A 20,267-nucleotide genomic window follows, 5' to 3' on the forward strand; every position below is an offset into this window, starting at 1 on the left:
CTAAATGCAAGTAGTAAGCTAGTTCTATTGAGCTAAATACAGACCGGCACCTTCATAATTGAGTCCCACACTGTACAAAAAACAGCAGCACTTTATACAATGAGCAAATCTGAACCTTTCCTAAATGCAGTGTACTTTAAAATAACCTAATGGACTAAGTACCTTACTAAGAGTCTATGTTAACTTGTTTTAAAGTACAAAAACAAATAAGGATAATATGTTATACTGATAAAAACAGTAGAGGGAGAGTGATGCATTATATTTCCACTTCAAGTAAAGCGGTACGTAATTCTCTACAGTACCGTCAACTTGCAAAATAAATTGTGAATTCACAGGCATGCAGAAAGAAGGGAGAGGGCTACAATATTATAGTAAAAACAGACACACTTGTGGCACAATACAGCTTTAAGGAACTGGCTTTCACAAAAATAAAAGCCAATCCACTAGAGTATAATTACTGCAGAGAAAGGTCGGATTTCAGCATGGCTCCAACAAAAGGCCTCACACCAATTAGTTACAGCAGCAGCGTGGTCAGCTGGCATACAGAAGCATAAACCCAATGCCCAAAGCACACAGCTTTCAGAATCATGTCAACTCAAGGCAATGAATGAAATTAACAATGTTAGCCCCTTTCTTTTGTCAAATTGGCCTAATGGCACACACTAAAAGCACAATATGTGGGGAAAAAAATGACATCTAACTAGAGCCCTTGTGTGGCCCTGCAATACATTTAAACATGTTAAAAGTACAGGTGTTATTTCAAGACCAAATGTTTTTCTCAGTAAAAAATAAAATAAAATAAAATATTGAGCTTGTAGAAAGCAGTGTGTAGGCGTTACCGGCTAGTTGAGTAGATTTATTTTTTGTATTCGTTTTAACTCATCTGTAGACAGTGCCGAGTACATATTCTGCTATTGGCATGATGCTTAGTTAGTATAACAGCTGTTTCAACAGTAGGTAGTCTCTCTCTCTCTCTCTCTGTGTGTGAGACAGGGTGGTTGGGTAATAAAAATTGGACACATTTTGTACTATGGTAATGTGCTCCTTATTGCAAATCAGTTTCAGTCACAATGGGCAAGACAGCAGACCAGATAGACTATGAAGAGGACAGGAGGTCAGCGGTGACTAGTCTGGACAGACCGTGAAGGACTTAAGGTGGCAATACAGTGATCGGCAGTTGTATTGCAGGTTGAATCAGTACTAACAGTGTTAAAGTAGCCGATTCTCAGTTTATTGTCTGAGCTCTGCACACAGAAAGACAGTATCACTTAAAATAATGCAGGTTATGGTTGAACATTGACTCTAATTGCTGAGTAATTGTGTGCCCTTGTTTCAAGTAAAGAAAGTCAAATGAATGTTCTGGATATCTCTAGCAGGCAGACAGCTAATTTAGTGCAGTATTTAATAGTGAGAGCAGAGCTGGTTCTTCCTATCGCTCCAGGGTTATGCTAGGTTTACCCCCTACTGGGAAGTGCAGAATTGTAGGTCTCTCCCTTTTTTTTTTCTTTTTTTTTATAAATAAAAGAATGATGTGTTTCTGAAAATCTCTCCAAAGACTAGAAGAAGGGGGGAGCGAATGTAACGGTTGTGAGCAAAGACAGCTTAGCACAGCGTGAATTCCAATTTCTTCCCACAGAGCTCATTAGAAAACCTAAAATTAGTTAAATCTGGAAATGACACTTGGAAACACGCAGAGGGAATTAACCATCACTGCCCCCCCCCCCCCCCCCCTTCCTCCACCGCAGAAAGTAGGAGGGCTGCCACTCTTCCTTTGAAGATTTCGAATGCTGACCAAGTGCACATTAAATTGGCTGCTCATAAGAAATCATTGATAAGTACCGGTATGTGCGCACATATGTTTTTTGGATACTGGAATTTTTGTAACCCATTGTTGAGGGAAGGTACACAAAAGAACACTTAAATAGCCTATTGTCTCCATGCTACTAGGTTGAGATCAAAGGGGAAACCAGCATACTGGCTCAAAACAATAGCCTTAATAATGTACACAAAGTGTGAATCACTGGAAGGAAACTCATTGCATTATAATCAATGTGTGCACATACACCCTGCTCCCCGGTGCATTGCAAATTTGTAATTCCCATAGATGGAGCAAGACAAACACCAAATGTGCCCAGCCGTATGGCTGCTTAAACGCATTTTGCAGATGGAGGTGGAGAGGGGAAGGTTAAACATCCTGTCCTTGGAGAATAGATCTGTAGGCTGAAAAGCACATTCATTTGCAAGCCTAAAATGTTTTGATTTTTTTTTAAGCAATGCTGAATAAAAACTGTATTGCTCTGCACCTCTTTGCTTTTGTGACTTTTGTTTTCCATTCTGACACGCCCAAACTGTTAATCTGATACGCTAAACGTAACACAGTTTCTTAAAAACATATGCTCTTTTTCTCAAAAGAACCTCTATTATTGTGCTGATAATAGAATTATATTTTGGTTCACTTAGGGTTATGGGAAGCGATTTTGTACCAGGTATCATCAACAATGTTTCATCTATAGCGTTGTCTTTAAAATATCTGCACATTCTAAATTATAAATACAAGCAAATAACTACAAGATTTTTAACTGAAAAAAACATATGGGGACGGGCAGTGATAGTATTGCTTGATCTAATAAGTGATGGACTGTGTATTTTTTAGCTTGTAGATTGTAATGTACATACATTAGAGAGTATAGTTTTTCAATCCCTTGGATGGCCTCCATAAAAGTCTGCCCAGAAGAAAGACCCACTTATGTAATGGTTATTTGTCGCTGCCATGATGTGCAAAATGATCCCAATTAAATCTTTGATTTACAATTGTGCAGAGCTGGAGGAGTACGTCTTTTGATTCTGGCGCTGTGGGAGGAGGTTTCTTCCATCCGGAATGGCTGAATTATTGCTACAACACACTGTTGCATCTTCTTTAACAAGCTCCCTCCCGCACTTCATGGCCTGAATACTGGGGGCTCTGCTACATATCCACAGCATAGCACAGTATGTACGATAAAAACAAACTGCAACAGGCACTTTAAGTGAGGGTAACGGTTCTCGCTGAGCTGTAATACAGCTAAGTAAACAACTCAATGTCTTGACAGATGTTCTAAAATCTTGACAAATAACGCCTGTAATATCACCAGTTAACAACATACGGCAATTTAACGGACATCATTTGTTGACATTTTCACTCATTTGTAAACATGTTTAAAAGTTCTCTCTCTCTGTCTCTCTTGCAATTGTAGATGAAGCCTGCTGTGCTTGCTAGAGGATCATCCCCCAAGGGCTAAAGTGGAATATTGTCAGCTGGTGAGGAGAAACAGATAAAATACTGTGCTAGCATTCATCAGCTGAATGCATGTTCAGAACGACAGGCTGACACACACACACAGTATTCAATTCACTATATAGGTCACCTCTATGTGTTTTTATTTTAAAACTAATAATATCTGGCATTAGGTTAAATGAATCTCTGTTTGCGGGCCTTGCTTTCCTCATCTGGAGTGTGAAATTGCCCCCACCCCTTCGGGGCTTGCTTTCCTGCTAATAACCAGCCAGTTGCTTCCCCTAATGACCGGCATGCTTTGCAGCCAGTAAGATGATTCGACCTTGTAGACAATGCTGAGGCGAGGAAGTGAAGCAATGACGCACTCCTAGAAAGCAAGCAGTCTGAGAAATGTATTTTACCTCGTGCAGTACCAGATGTGTTCAAATGAAAACACACGTTTGCTATAAAATGTGTTTCTTTTAAACACACCTATTTAGTGAAGGTAAGTGCACAACAGGTACGGCAATTGGATAAAACCACTTTGAGCAGGGGTTGGGGATAGTGTAGGACACACTGAAGTGGTTTGCATATATTTTTTGCATTTATTCCTTGTTTCTTATTGGTTTGTAGTTTTGCTAGCCCACTGCTGACACATAGGAAACACACATATTTTTAAAAACATCCTATTTTCCTGAAATGTGCCACACACATTGGTTACTTACTACTACACTACTTCACATTCTACTTGCATCAGAAACCAACTTACAGTAAAATAAAATAGAGATAAACTACCAAAATCAAATGTTGCCTGAAACCAACATTTGGTAATATACGTGAGTGCATCTATATTTATAAGCTGTATCTACAGTATCTTGACTTGGATCAACTGCGAAAGCAGATTTTGCAGCCACAGTATAACAGATTAGGACAGCTATTTCATTTTGTATGTGTTGTACAACAGATGCCTTTGGCTCTTTCATTATCAGGATCACCTTTGCACAGTACTTGCCCCCTAGTACAAATCAGGCAAGGAGGTATTGGGGTGTAACACAGTTCTACGTTTCTGAGTGATTGTTTTTGATAGATAAGATTAAGTAATCACAAAAATCAGTCTGAATAGATATATTTCTATAGGTTGGAAATGAAAATGAATAATCCATTATTCTAGTGCTGCAGAATGGCACAGTTTGTAAAAGAAACCAACAGATTTGCTCAAAAAGCTGCAATCATCCCAAAGTCTGCACACTCTCATCCATGACATTAAACAAAACAGTGATACTATTTGAATATGCTTGGTTGAAACGAGATTTTGACCTCAAAAAACATGCAGCAAAAGAAACAGTTGTCACAAAAAGACAATCCAGTTTCTTATTTGCACAACAACAAAGACACTTTAAAATACAGCTACATTAACTGCACTGTACTAATACTTTTGCAGTATTATTTAATAAGTAATTACAACCAAACAATATAAATCTGGAAAATAACTTTGTTAAAGAGTTTTCACTATTCCATAATCATGTAGTACATATCAATAACTGGTACCTATGTATAGCACATGGATATCTCAATTACCATTCTGCTGTATCACAAAAGGTGGTCCATTGTGTGTGGCTCAGGTGGGGAACCTAATACCTGCTTCACAGGAAGTACATTTCATGTGGTGGAAGGATACATAAATGAGTCAAAGCAACAGAAAGTCTATAACAAACCTGCTTGTGTGCTCATGTGTAAGAAATATTTTTAAAAGGCTTTTTTACTACTACTGGCGGATACACATAGATGGACAGATGTCCGCCGAGACAAAAGTCTGGGATGATTCCTTTGAGAGACGGTGACTGCCTCACTGCAGGGCAAGTATATCCCTGACTTTGTTGGAAAATAATAATAAAAACAGCTCAGGGACCATTTAGTCCCACAGACATGCTGGAGAGAAGATGGGCCACGGCGTCAGCATCTTCCTACTTTTAAATACCACGTCTACACTGTAATTTTGGTCCAGCAGACTCTCAATCCCTACCAGTGGGACTGAACGTTGTTCAAATTAGTGATTTGTTTGTAGTGCTGATCGGAACCTTTGTCTAGTCTTTGAAATATGTTTTTTTAATCCTTAAATGTCATCAAAAACAGTAATAACCCTATGAAAAGGAGCTACAGCTGTAAATGCTTTTACATGCGTATGATACTGAGGTTTCTACAGCTGCTATTAGCTTGGGTTCAATATGATAACAATATGACATCAACTAAAACACAACATATGTAGTGTTTCCTGTGAGACATTATGAGTTTAACAAAACTAGGGAACAAAACAAAGGGAAAACGCACACACACACACACACACACACACACACACACATATATATATATATATATATATATATATATATATATATATATATATATATATATATATATATATATATATATATATATATACAGTACTGTGCAAAAGTTTTAGGCAGGTGTGAAAAAATGCTGTAAAGTAAGAATGCTTTCAAAAATAGACATGTTAATAGATTATATTTATCAATTAACTAAATGCAAAGTGAGTGAACAGAAGAAAAATCTAAATCAAATCCATATTTGGTGTGACCACCCTTTGTCTTCAAAACAGCATCAATTCTTCTAGGTACACTTGCACAAAGTCAGGGATTTTGTAGGCATATAGTCAGGTGTATGATTAAACAATTATACCAAACAGGTGCTAATGATCATCAATTCAATATGTAGGTTGAAACACAATCATTAACAGAAACAGAAACAGCTGTGTAGGAGGAATAAAACTGGGTGAGGAACAGCCAAACTCAGCTAACAAGGTGAGGTTGCTGAAGACAGTTTACTGTCAAAAGTCATACACCATGGCAAGACTGAGCACAGCAACAAGACACAAGGTAGTTGTACTGCATCAGCAAGGTCTCTCCCAGGCAGAAATTTCAAGGCAGACAGGGGTTTCAGATGTGCTGTCCAAGCTCTTTTGAAGAAGCACAAAGAAACGGGCAATGTTGAGGACCGTAGACGCAGTGGTCGGCCAAGGAAACTTACTTAATGAAAGACACATCATGCTTACTTCCCTTCGCAATCAGAAGATGTCCAGCAGTGCCATCAGCTCAGAATTGGCACAAAACAGTGGGACCCTGGTACACCCATCTACTGTCCGGAGAAGTCTGGTCAGAAGTGGCCTTCATGGAAGACTTGCGGCCAAAAAGCCATACCTCCGATGTGGAAACAAGGCCAAGCGACTCAACTATGCACGAAAACACAGGAACTGGGTGCAGAAAAATGGCAGCAGGTGCTCTGGACTGATGAGTCAAAATTTGAAATATTTGGCTGTAGCAGAAGGCAGTTTGTTCGCCGAAGGGCTGGAGAGCGGTACACGAATGAGTGTCTGCAGGCAACAGTGAAGCATGGTGGAGGTTCCTTGCAAGTTTGGGGCTGCATTTCTGCAAATGGAGTTGGGGATTTGGTCAGAATTAATGGTCTCCTCAATGCTGAGAAGTACAGGCAGATACTTATCCATCATGCAATACCACCAGGGAGGCATCTGATTGGCCCCAAATTTATTCTGCAGCATGACAACGACCCTAAACATACAGCGAAAGTCATTCAAAACTATCTTCAGCGTAAAGAAGAACAAGGAGTCCTGGAAGTGATGGTATGGCCCCCACAGAGCCCTGATCTCAACATCATCGAGTCTGTCTGGGATTACATGAAAAGAGAGAAGCAACTGAGGCTGCCTAAGTCCACAGAAGAACTGTGGTTAGTTCTCCAAGATGTTTGGGCCAACCTACCTGCCGAGTTCCTTCAAAAACGGTGTGCAAGTGTACTTAGAAGAATTGATGCTGTTTTGAAGGCAAAGGGTGGTCACATCAAATATTGATTTGATGTAGATTTTTCTTCTGTTCACTCACTTTGTATTTTGTTAATTGATAAATATAAACTATTAACATGTCTATTTTTGAAAGCATTCTTACTTTACAGCATTTTTTCACACCTGCCTAAAACTTTTGCACAGTACTGTATATACTGATTTCTTTTTTTTAATGTTATTTAGGTGCTGTTAACCACGCATCTGACACGCAGTCCAGTCTCCATCAGACATCATAATTAAGGCTATTGGGCTCGGCATCATTAATTTCAAGATCACCCCTTTAGGCATAGCTGGAATGGACCCGCAGTTTAATGCAAGTGCTTTGAAGTTCATCTACAAAGCTGCAAACAGGGCTGAAGGGCTGTGTAGGAGCTCAGTGGGATGTAACCTGTTATTTGGGATACAGCTCTAATCCCAGAAGGTACGGCTTCTGATGAGGTGTTAATGAAAGTAGCACAATCCTCAGGGGGACCTTACTTCAAAATGATGCAACTAACAAGTAATAAGTGCAATTTTAAATGCAATGTATACCAGTATTTACACTTTCCCTCCGGTGTTATGCCGTGGTCACGGTGACTGTACTGCAGAATGGAATCTCTTCTACTTTATTCCTCTTAATGAAGTATACTGGGGGATGTTGAGGGGGCCTTGACCTTACACACTTGGTTCAATTCCCTTCAATGAGTTTCTAGTAGTGAGTCCCTGCTGTTCACCTTACCTGATGCAATCACAGGCTCGGTATACACCAGCCTAGTTTCTACATACACTTTTCTTCTGCCATGGCCTCTTTTGTAGCTACAAAGGACCTGATTTTAAATACATATAGCTACCAATACCAACTAAATCTGTTCTGTTTTTGCCCATACTTTTTGATCTTCGCTATAATAACATGACTTTGACTGCACTTACTTTTACACTTCAATGAAGCAGATGAAGCCAGTATTTATCAAAAAATCAAATGTTTTTTTTCCCATTCCAGGAAGCAAACAAATCTCAATATTAGAGAAAAACAAAAACCATTCAGAATGATAATTTATATTTGTAGAATATTTGAAGGCTTTGAAATGAACACAGGTATAGCAGCCACCTGCTGCTGTTGTATTAAGCCCTGGATTGTATCTTTCAGTTACGGTGGCTAGTGGCAGTACACATACAAACGCACTCATGCATTTATGTTATCAGCTTGGCTTTTTTCAGCTACCTTTAGGGTATCATGTATTCAAATTCCCTTCACTGTGTGGCTTTCAGCTGTTCTGCAACATCAAGCATGCAAGGCATGCTTCAGTAGTGGGGTCCTGGGGATTGTGTTCTCTCATTATCAGGTGTGCAAGCAGTTCTTGTAAAGAGAGAAGGAGAGAAGCATAGAGCGTAAAGGCCAGCAGGAAGCTTTTGCACCACTTCTGAAAGCACTGTTCCTGTTAGCTTGGACTGAATTCCAGCCAGGCTATATTCACACCTTGGTCGGCATTAAAAATGCAGAAAGGGCTAAAACGATATACAGCAAGATGTACTTGGATCTCTGGGATTATATTCTTTCATTTGATTTCAACGTTATGGTCTAAACAACGGCTGATCTGCAGTATATACTGTCGTCCTTTCACTCTATAGTTATCCTATTGGGGTTTTTCCCCAGGGCAGCAGTGTGGTGTAGTGGTTAGGGCTCTGGACTCTTGACCGGAGGGTTGTGGGTTCAATCCCCAGTGGAGGACACTGCTGTTGTACCCTTGAGCAAGGTACTTTACCCAGATTGCTCCAGTAAAAACCCAACTGTATAAATGGGTAATTGTATGTAAAAATAATGTGATATCTGTATAATGTGAAATAATGTATAATGTGATATCTTGTAACAATTGTAAGTCGCCCTGGATAAGGGCGTCTGCTAAGAAATAAATAATAATAATAATAATAATAATAATAATAATAATACATTACAAAGAGGTTTGTGATAGATCAGTTCTATGAGTCGACTGTATTTAGATCATCAAAAATAACTTTAACTCTCTTACTGGTATATATTATTCAAACTCAAGTAATTCCTGTTGCAATACCAATAGAAAACCAGTTGCTAAACCCCCCAAACCACTCAATGGTTAAAAACAAGTCTCCAACGAGACAACTGGCAGCCACGCTGAAAGCCTGTGTGCTAAAGGCAATGATTTCCCTGGTACATCAGTTTTATCACCTCTGGTTTACGCAAATGCACTGAATTTTCTAAACGCTTTCAATTAATGTTGTTTTTTTTTAACACAGTATTTGTTACAATATATTGCAAGTCTGACAGAACTGTTCAATAGATTATGTGTGTATGCACCCTCTGCTGTAAATACAAAATGAGTATAACGAAAAAGGAGATGTCCACCACATATACAACTGAAAATGTAAGTGTGGCATGATTATAATACTTTCAATATCTTGTGGTAAAGAATATTGTAACTAGGTTGTATCAGAATTGACTAAGAGAAGGTTCCTTTAGCACATGCATTTGTGAATCTGTATAATTTGTGCTAATAAATATCAACTGAATTTAATCACAAGTGTGACAGTTATTTTGCATTGTATTCTACAGTACTTCTCTGTGCAGTGCAATAGCCTGGATCTGTGTGTGTGTGTGTGTGTGAATTGTAAATGGCAGTCTGAATCTGGTGCTGAAATGCAATTTACATTTTTACAATTCCTCCACCCTTATCTTATCATCACACATTTTAGATAGCATGGATAATACATGATTTGAAATATGCCAGACCAGAGAAATAATCCAGTAACTCTGAGCTATTTTCCCAAATATTTGAATCTGGTTTCAAATCCACTCATGACTGAAATGACAAGTGGAAAAATATGAAATCTTATCTGACATCTGTGAAAGGTCATACAGATTTAAGCCTATATAACATCATCTCACATTATACTCTACACAGATGATAATCAGCAGTGTGGATCGTGATAAGATACTGTGGCAAAGTGCCCCCCCTGTGTATGTTATATGTTACGTGTTGTGTGTAAATGTTGGTGTTTAGGCATTGGTACACGGGATATAAGCGGTCTGTGTTTCACGTGTGTGTAAATTGTATATTTGTATTTAGGCACGGGGATGGCACATCACATCACGTGCAAGTAAAAAGTAATATGTGAGCACGGGGAATTGCACTTTAATTAATTCACGTGCAGTTGTACCGAGATTCCAATTGAATGATTGACTAGCAATCGAATCTCGGTACAACTGCATAAAAGCTGCATGTTTTCACTCACTGGGGGTTGGTGTTCGGTGAGTGGAGAACGGGAGAGAGAGGAGAAAAGAAAGCAAAGCAAAGCAAAGCAAAGTAATTAGTGTTTTCACTCACCGTGTTTGTCCGTTTGTCTGTTCACTGTTTAGTCTGTTTTGTTTGTCTCTTTATTTTGGCATATAGTGCCGTGTCCTGTTTTGTGTTCTGTTTGGTAAACCTTTTTATTTTGTTAATAAACGCTGAGTGCAGCCATTGCACTCAGCTCAGCATCACCACCGTCTCTGTCTGTGTGTATTCCTCTCTGGTCTGACGCCACCCACTCTGGCAGTCTTTGTGACAGATACATACTCCACCGAGTCGGACTGCATTGTCGGCTCAAGTTCTTCACAAATCTTTAGGCTGGTCATTCTTGCTTACTATTTTTAAGACCTATATGTGCCAGCAAAAAATGATAACCACCTGTTATAACAATGTCATTAAGGTGCAGGGCCATTGTGGGCATGTTTGTAATGTGTTCAAATTGGTTCAGGAGTAATACAAAACCATTCTTTACTGATGATCTGAAATCCTTCATCGAAGCTGGGGGTGGGAATCTGAGGTGTCGCTTTTGTTCCTCGTGTTAATTCAACTATCAATCTGGGTAGAATTTTCCAATCAAAGTGTTAATCGATGTCTATTCCAACAGGGAGATGCATCTTTTTATACAGCAAAATGTTCCTAAATATTTAAATGCTTACCTGAAAATCAGTAAATGCTAAATGGTAGAATATTTCTTGTACTGGACAGAGGGGCCTTAAGCAGAAATATTTCCATTGAAAACATTTTAAAGAAATCATGCAGCTCTATGCAGTGTGTGTTCAATCATTTACCGGAAGCAAACTAAACCAGCTGCCAGGTTCCTAAATGCAATGTAACAGGTAGTACATCAATAAGGCAAACATTTGCTGTATTTATTTGTAAGTGAAACAAAATATGTATATTTACACTATTCTTTCATAAATCATAATTTTCACGGGGAACTACAGTACATATTACATGGCAACGGGTAAATTTCACAGAAATCATGAAATCTGTGATAGCTGTCATATTTATCGCAGGTGTTACAATTTTTTTTTGTCCACCCTTTGTATATTTTTCACAGCAAACCACCTGCAACCTAAATCTGCAACGAGCCTGTCGTTTTGAATAATAATTAAATGGAAAGGACCTGCCTAAATGCTGCACAGTGTCTATCCCGCAATCCAAATACAGGTGTTCACAGTCAGCAATCTTTGCATAAAAGTGCAGATGAATTACAGTCTCTACACAATTGTATCTTTTGTTTCGGAAAATCAACTGCAATCTCACTTTTGCCTGCCCTGCTGATGTACAGACAAAGATACCTCATATCTCTAAAAATAACAGCAAATTACCTGCAAAGCAACTGCAACACGACACAATTAGCAGTTTATTTTTCCACTAATGCCAATAGTACACAAAGCAGGAGTCTTTTTTCACTTCGAAACTTTCATTGGTACCAAATGTTTTTTAGTGTTTAATTGCAAGCTTATCTGATCTCATTATGTCCATGAATTCTAAATTGCTTCTATTAAGAAGTCCATATGACAGTGTCTCTTTGCCTGTTCCATCAAGCTGGAATAACCTACCTAAATCATCTGATCCCTGTGTGTAGAGATCTGGAGCACACTTCAAAATCCTTGTACCGTACATTAACTTCATGTATTAAATTAAAATATATATATATATTTATTCACTTGCATAAAGTATAACAAGAGCCGAGGTAGATATAAACTAACATGTACAGTCCACGTGGACCCTCATCACTAAGTCATAATTTAAAAGGCTGCACAATTTTGATCCTTCGTCAGTTCAGCAAGTCATATTATTGTACCCCTCTGAAATGACAGTGCTATACCTAGCCGTGTGATAAGTTATGATTAGAACAAAAGGTTGGCTTTCATCAAATGGGAACCATTGTGGTTTCTCTTCTGGTGCTATCCTGGCCAGGGGCAAAGGATTTGAGTGAGGGTGAGATTGTTTCTGAGTTCAAAACATAGGCACCCAGGTTTAATTCAACTATGTTTTTTTAAAGCCTGTTTTGATTTCCACTTCGGTTGAATTAAACAATGTTAAACTATTTTTGAAACTGATATAATTAGTGTATATAGTAACACAACACAAAATGTAACCTGTGGGTGACCATGGAGGAAACGGACCCCATTTAGCAAGGTCTTGAACACCACAGCAGTTGCAGTGTCCCAGATTCATGCTCAGTGTCCACATTTTTATTCTACTGATAATATTTTACTAAAACACAAGAGGACTTGACAACACAGCAACCTATTTAAATATGTAAAACCAATTTTAAAACTGTAGAGGCACTAGAACTTTGAAGGCCTATGATGAATTTAAATTGGCATGGTATTAATTAAACTTTTCTTGTCTTTTTGTTTTTTAAAGAGGGTGTGGGGACAATTTTTCACTGAACTAATTCATTTTCCTACAGGCTTGTTGCATAGCAAGCAAAATCTAAAATCGGTGTAGATCCACTGTTGTCTGGGTTTTGTTGACAGCCTCTGAATGGGTAGTAAAACTGTTGATTAATGATACATGTTACAGTGCCAAGTCTCCATACACTGAAGTGCTATAGCCAAAAATCAGTTCCTCTACACACTGGCCATGTATCTATGCTCAAAAGTATTGCAAAACTGCATGTTCTTTTACTTTCTTTAAAGTCTTGGGTCAGTTGTCAGGAATAAACTACACTGTCAAACTTGAGCGGTTACAGTAAGTGGAGTGGAGTTAACTCAAGTATCAGTTCACCATTAACCTAACACTTTTACAGCAGTGTTGATATAACAAGTGTGCCTGTTTTGCTGCTGAATGCAAATGATAGTACTTTAATTGATTACAATAGTGTTAATATGATGTATATTACATAGGGTCCCTGTACACGCACAACACATTCAAATAAATAAAAGCTGTAAACATACACATTGCAGTGATACCATACTTTTTATTTATTTATTTATTTATTTATTTATTTATTTATTTATTTATTTATTTTTTAAATTTAGTCGTTGCCAATCAGTTTTTTTTTTTTTTTATTATTTTCTCCCCAATTTGAAATGCCCAATTATTTTTAGGCTCAGCTCACAGCTACCACCCCTGCGCTGACTCGGGAGGGGCGAAGATGAACACACGCTGTCCTCCGAAGCGTGTGCCACCAGCCGCCCGCTTCTTTACACTCTGCAGACTCACCGTGCAGCCGCCTCAGAGCTACAGCGTCGGAGGACAACGCAGCTCTGGGCAGCTTACAGGTAAGCCCACAGGCGCCCGGCCAGATTACAGGGGTCACTGGTGCGCGGTGAGCCGTGGACACCCTGGCCGACCTAACCCTCCCTCCCCCTGGACGATGCTCGGCCAATTGAGCGCCGCCCCCTCGGAGCTCCCGTCCACGGTCGGCTGTGGAATAGCCTGGACTCGAACCGGCGACGCCCAGGCTATAGAGCGCATCCTGCACTCTAGCGAGTGCTTTTACTGGATGCGCCACTCGGGAGCCCTATACTTTTTATTTTAAACATTTTTAAACTGTACAGCAACTTACTTACTTAACCTAAACTTGTCTAATCTTTTATCTTCCAAAGTGATAGTAAGTGGGGTAGAAATCAGTTGTATGATGGTTAAATGTGAGCGTTATTAACCGGAGTGTGACAAGTGATATTATCAGGAGCTTTTTCTCATTTGCTCTCATTATATTCTGTCCGGGACATTTCAATGCAGTGATAACAAGCAGGGGTGACATCAGTTTCACTGTACATGTTCTTTGTGATTGTCCCTGCTGCGTTTGTTTGCGATGCTGTGAAATTGGCACAAGACATGAGGTGACCAAACAATGTACTGTAAGGAGGTGGTCTCTGTGCTGAAGTCTGATCTTGTAAGAGTATGTTGGCCTTGAGGACTTTACTTAACATTTTCAATTCCCTTGCACTGTCAGCCATCTCAAAAGAATACAGTATACAGGGGTAATGAGGTCCTTATAAATATGGATGTAATCAACAGTGGACTTGCACCAACAGACACACATCTGAGCACCTTGTGAATTATTCATGCAGAGCGCCAGAAGAGCACACATTTTAAAAAAAGCTCATATTTAAAACAGAGCATTTAAAAACGTATTTATGTTTAATTTTTAATAAGGTTACACAAATGTTACATTATATTAATTGTAGGTAAATTAATGTCTTGACATTCATATTACACCAAAAGTTATGTGTCACTGTTAAGCCCTGAACACATGTGGGAGCTGGTTCAAAATCGCAAAGCTTAGTGGCAGACAATAAAAAAATAACAACTTGATGACCACAAAATAATTTATCAAGCTCCTAAACACCAAAAGGCAATTTGCACCATTTTGTGTGAAAAAGGAAAATACAAGAGTAGCTTCACATTTTAATAGCTTGACATTTCGCTTACTGTTTAATGGGGTTTGCAAGCATTCTGAGAAGTTCTGCTGTGAAAATATTGAGTTATTTTTTTTTTTTTTTTTATTTCCTCCAAACCTGCCATTACCAGGTAAAGGCAGATTTACAGAGAGGGAAAGAAAAGTTAATAACTCAATATTGAAGCAACAGAACCCAGAAACACATAGAATTCTTAGAAACATCAGACTTGGGTAAATGTAAAAAAGCTATTAAAATGTAATTTATAGCTACTTTGGTTATATATACACAAGGCACACTTTTGAGTCAGTCAGTGAAATCTCTGTAGTTGTTTTTTGGTAGTTTTGTGACACGTACAGTTTCATTTTCCTGTCACAAAACAATGGCCTATTTCTGCATATAAATCTGTTCATTTCAGTTATATTTTTCATCTAGAATCTGAATTGTGTTAGAAACTTCAACAGCCACAAAATCTTTTAAAACCAATTCATTCTTCTTCGATAAGCGTCATTTCTTTAGTGTTCATTTCTATTGTTTTATTGACTACACCAATTAAGGAGAAAATGCTTCCTTTCCTCCCAGCCCTGTCTTGCAAGACAGAATACTGATTTATTAGAGGAGATTATAAATGCAGAACTAAGAACAAAGTGCCTTTAGATAGTTATCATTTTTCAGCAATTAGAGAAAATTTGTTTGCTGTTGTTTATGCTTTAATTGCTATGGTCCCTAAAAGGTTCCCTGGGGACTGATCAAAGAAAACATTCTATTCCCCATAATATATGATGCCAGGCTCAATTTCCTTGCATCAGAATGGCTCACCTGTATCCTAGCAACCAGGTTGAAAGCCTTAAAATGCCTCAACCACACTTCACAACACTAAAAGCTTGAAACTGCATTTGGACCTCTGCAATCTTAAGTGCTTGAAACTGTTTCGGAGGAAAACACTTTAGCTACGTAACATGAGACTACTGTGTGCATAATCCAGAATAGGAGATTCTCCCTTGTTATTTTGTTGTGAGCAGCGCATGGATAACTATATTATTTAACATTTTATTTTACCTGGTAACGGTTGCCTTCAAGGTGTTGCAGTTTAAATACACTGACTGGCCAAAAGATTAGAGCAGAGCTGTAGCCTAAGTGAACCAGTCCAAAATATAACCTAAAACCCATTTAAAAAATGAACTCATACACACAACTTTTAGTTCGGTTTTTAATATCCTCCCTAGTGGTCATTACCTGTCGATAATTGATCTTGATTAACTGGCAAGTAATGACCAAGGTGCTGGACATTAATGCTTAAATATCTTTTTTTTTTCTTTAGCTATTTTTCTGATTTGTTGCTGTCAGTTTTGATTCCAATTGATAGTTGGTAAGGGAATGTTTTTGTCTGTATATGATAAACACTGGACACATGAACTGGACACAGATTAATACAATATACAGAATAAAATTGTTTGAAAGGAGAACAAAGACCCTGATTGTTTCTTTAATTAAATAAACACCAGTAATGTTTGCAATATTGGCAGTTTAATTATATTTTCACAAAAAGGGTTCAAATTGTCCACTGGAATAAAATGCTCTGAAACACAGGTGTCTGAATGGAACTGCTTTTTCTCATGTCTAGCTCTGTGAAAAAAGAGCTAGGAGAAAAGTAAACATGTACACACTGTTTTCACCTTTAAATGATATTTCTGTATAATGAAAAGGATCAAACTACAGCAAGTGATTAGGTCTCGGCTGTCCAGCAGACTGAGCTCCACAATACGACTCTATTGATCAGATTGATTCAGAGGTGATTCAAGACTGGCAATGCGTTTGCAGAGTCTACAAGGACAATCTGTAATCTTTGACAGAAGCAAGTGAAAATGCAACAAAACTGATGCTGTGCTTAAACATGCAATATGTTTAAAGAGCACAAAACTAAAGAAGCAGTGTCTTATCTAGTCTTTTCCTTCTTTTTCAACTTTGCTACTGTTTAAACCTATATCAGACAGAGAATTACTTTCCTTTGATGAAGGTCTACATCTGCTTTGCAATGCTGGATTTGAATGATGGCAAGATAAATGAGATCTGGTATATAATAAAAAAACAACTTTGTAGCATTCAATATTGAAAAGGTTATTCAAAGCTAGAACACTTGTTACTAGCAGCTTGTATCTTACACAGTACAACTTACTATAGGTTTTATGATTTACAGTTAAAAACCAATAATTAAACAGTGAAGGTAATCATAATATGAGGTCATTTTCATCTCATACAAACTATCTAAGGGAATTATCTGAAAATGTCAAGTAAAAGGCTGAAATAAATACCAGGGTGGACGCTTCTTTATCAGTAATATGTACATGACTCTTATAGGAATCTCTGGATGTCGGTGTAGCTAATTTAGTGACAAAGGCTGGGCTAATTAACTCCCTACAACTAATCATATTTCTGTCAAGTAATTTCAAATTGCTATACTTTTCATGATACACTTGTAGGCTAACACATCATACTAATAATTTTTAATCTATCTACATCATTTTTTATTAAGATTTACAGTAAGCTTTGACTTTGTGTTTTCAGTGATTTATTTACCCAATATTAATCCAATTAATTTTAAATCTTTAGGGAGTTCAACTACTAAACATAAGCCTGTTTCCTCTATAAATCTGAACCAAATAAATCAGAGTGATCTATTTTTTGGTTTGTTTTGTAGTTATAGATATAAACAAGAAAGAAAGTTTTGTTACACCGGCTTTGTTTGCCGGTAATTTATGGGTAGAATTACAGAGACAGAGCGCAGCTGCAGCTCAGAGAAACTCTGTATAGCTAAAGCTAAGCGTAATCCCACATGTAATGGAAAACCTTTTGTGTTCAGGGTGCCTCACTGCTTTCACATTCAAAGTGCTTTAGCTCTTTCTCTTCTCTACAGTAACGCATTACTCATAATGTAAACCATATTCTGTTTGTATTAGAAATATGATTTCTTTCCTGCAGTATTCTTGTCGTTCTCAAAGATGCACCTTGAATTTTGAGGAGATTCAATCAAGGAAGGAATTTCCTTTTTATTTAGTTCCCTAAGCCTCACAAAGGAACCTAGTTCTGAAATGTAACTATTATTAGAGCATAATAAGAGAGGGTGGAGAGTAAAAACAAACCAAAAAAACGATACAGCTTAAAAACAAACAGTTTTGAACACAAATGTAAATAGTTTGAAATATCTGAATCGGAATGAAGGATTAGAAATTACATTTTAGCAGTTTAATTATTACTGAAGTGACAATTATAGCCATTGCTGTAACTGTGTGTACATAACGATAAGGTGCAGAGTTTGTGGTCTAATTTTATATTGCAGTGGTCCTACCTATATCTACAGTAATAGCAGGAGTAGGAAACCAACCAATCATAATTATGGATTTGGGAGAAATCCCAATCCCCACTTGATGAATGAACCAGGATATGGGCTAAACAAACATCAAAACAATCATTAGAAATCATATCTAAGAAACCAATAAATAATACAGTAGTTTCAGATTTTTTTCAAGCTCATATTATACTGTGTCACTGTCCAACTGTTATACTATACATATTATTTAATGATATTGTTTATTATATATATAAATATAGATAGATAGATAGATAGATAGATAGATAGATAGATAGATAGATAGATAGATAGATAGATAGATAGACACACACACACACTGTTATAATGATCTAAAAAAAGTCTAACATTTGTGTGTGTTAGTATTTTGCTCAACCAATGTTTCGGAGAGATAGCTAAATGTATATTAGTACAAAATAATTACTACTGCTGGAACCTGCATTGGTTTTATGTATCCTTCCCAAGTCCCGTACCTGCACAGGGGAAATGGTCTCATTTCTTTGCATGTGTACAGCTGATTATTTTTTCAGTTCTGTACTACACCCAGCTATTCTTTAACCTGCACTGGGAAACTGGGAAGTATGGTAGCGCATGATCATACGTGTGTGGGGGAGGGGAGGGGGGACCCACCTAGAAGCTTTGGTATGGTCAAACATGATGACAGTTTCCCATAATACTAATTGTTGCACTTTCATCTGCGTTAGATATTATATACAACCACAGGGATAGCTACATTTGACCAAATCCAAGCTTGTGCACCTATTCGCGATTATTGAGATTGTTTCAATGGAAGGTGTCCTACCTATGAAATAGCAGAGCAGTACAGCCAGGAGTAGCGCCGCGCCGATGGCAGAGACGGCCGCACATTTCCAGCTGCAGTACTTGGACGGCTTCTTCAGCTTGAACGTGTTCCGGGAGAAGGCATTCCTGGACAGGAGTCGTGGTGGTGGAGAGTAGACAGTCCCGGATGTCAGGGGGTAGCCTGGAGCCGAGCTGCTGAACAGGGGTGTCGTCCCTGAAGACGTCTTGAAGAGGAAATGCCTGGGGAGTCAAACAATGAAAGAGATCAGCACAAACACACATACACATTTAAAACCCCTACCAAAATCTGTAACTGTAAAAAAAAATGAAATACCTGTGAGAAGGGTTGTGTGACTAAACTGTGTTTGCCTGCAATCAATTTTTGAATCACTTTTAAGATAAGTGAAGAGGAGATAAAAAAAAAAATATATAAAGTTCATGCTTTAAATTCTATTTGTAGTCTCCTTTTCTTTCTATTTGGGCAGTGCTAATAATGAGATCTCAAGGGCCCATCTAAAAGTATGTATAGCAGATGAATTGACATAGTAAATACACATATAATTTGCAACAATACTTTATATATCACGAGTAAGAAACCAACCAATCATAGTTTGGGAAAGTGACCATGAAGCAAAGCACAGTGAAATGATTTCTGCTCCAAACTGCGTGAAATTATTTCTGTTGTAACAACAGACACCCTTCACACAATTTAGGAATTATTATAAATCACAAAAATGAATACTGTGCTTGTAATCTACCAAGAAACATAAACAGTGTTTGTTTTTTTAACTTTAGAACTATGCTGTATGTTCTATGCATGGGGTGACATCTAGCGACACGGTAAGATGCGTTGGAATTTGAACAAATCCTTGAAAGTGAGTGCTTGATTGCTCATACGGGATTTAGAATCCTGTGTACTGATATCATCCCAGACGCACTGCACAATTCTACTAAAATAAATAAACAAATAAATAAATACAACACTTTAGGAATGACACGAATGTTACAATATATAATATAACAATATATGATTATATATAAATTATAATGGATCACTAAAAACGCGTTTTTCATACTTTGTAATTTTTTTGTAATTTCTAATTTCTAATAAGTTAATACGTTGTATAAGCTTCAGCATTCTCTGGCCCCAATTTCAAGAGACACTAAGACTCACCCCGCATACAATGTATTAACAATACAAAGGAACACAGTGAAGATCTCATAACAGTCAGAGGTGTTCTTTCTTTCTTTTAGGGTTTGAAGCGTGTGAACTCATATCTACTGTACTAAGAATGATACAACTACCAGATCT

At 37.8% G+C, this 20,267-nt stretch overlaps 1 protein-coding gene across 3 annotated transcripts in view; it reads right to left on the minus strand.

The window, feature by feature from the left end:
- Window positions 1–20,267, minus strand: part of LOC117431500 (teneurin-2) — a 414,128-nt gene that overhangs the window by 79,917 nt on the left and 313,944 nt on the right. For all 3 annotated transcript variants that reach the window (XM_058996098.1, XM_058996097.1, XM_058996099.1), the window contains one exon: window positions 18,957–19,195. In XM_058996098.1, the coding sequence (XP_058852081.1) occupies window positions 18,957–19,195 (239 nt within the window). The remainder of the gene's footprint in view (window positions 1–18,956; window positions 19,196–20,267) is intronic.

The sequence above is a fragment of the Acipenser ruthenus genome, chromosome 22, assembly GCF_902713425.1.
Source record: "Acipenser ruthenus chromosome 22, fAciRut3.2 maternal haplotype, whole genome shotgun sequence".
In the NCBI taxonomy this organism is placed as follows: domain Eukaryota; kingdom Metazoa; phylum Chordata; class Actinopteri; order Acipenseriformes; family Acipenseridae; genus Acipenser; species Acipenser ruthenus.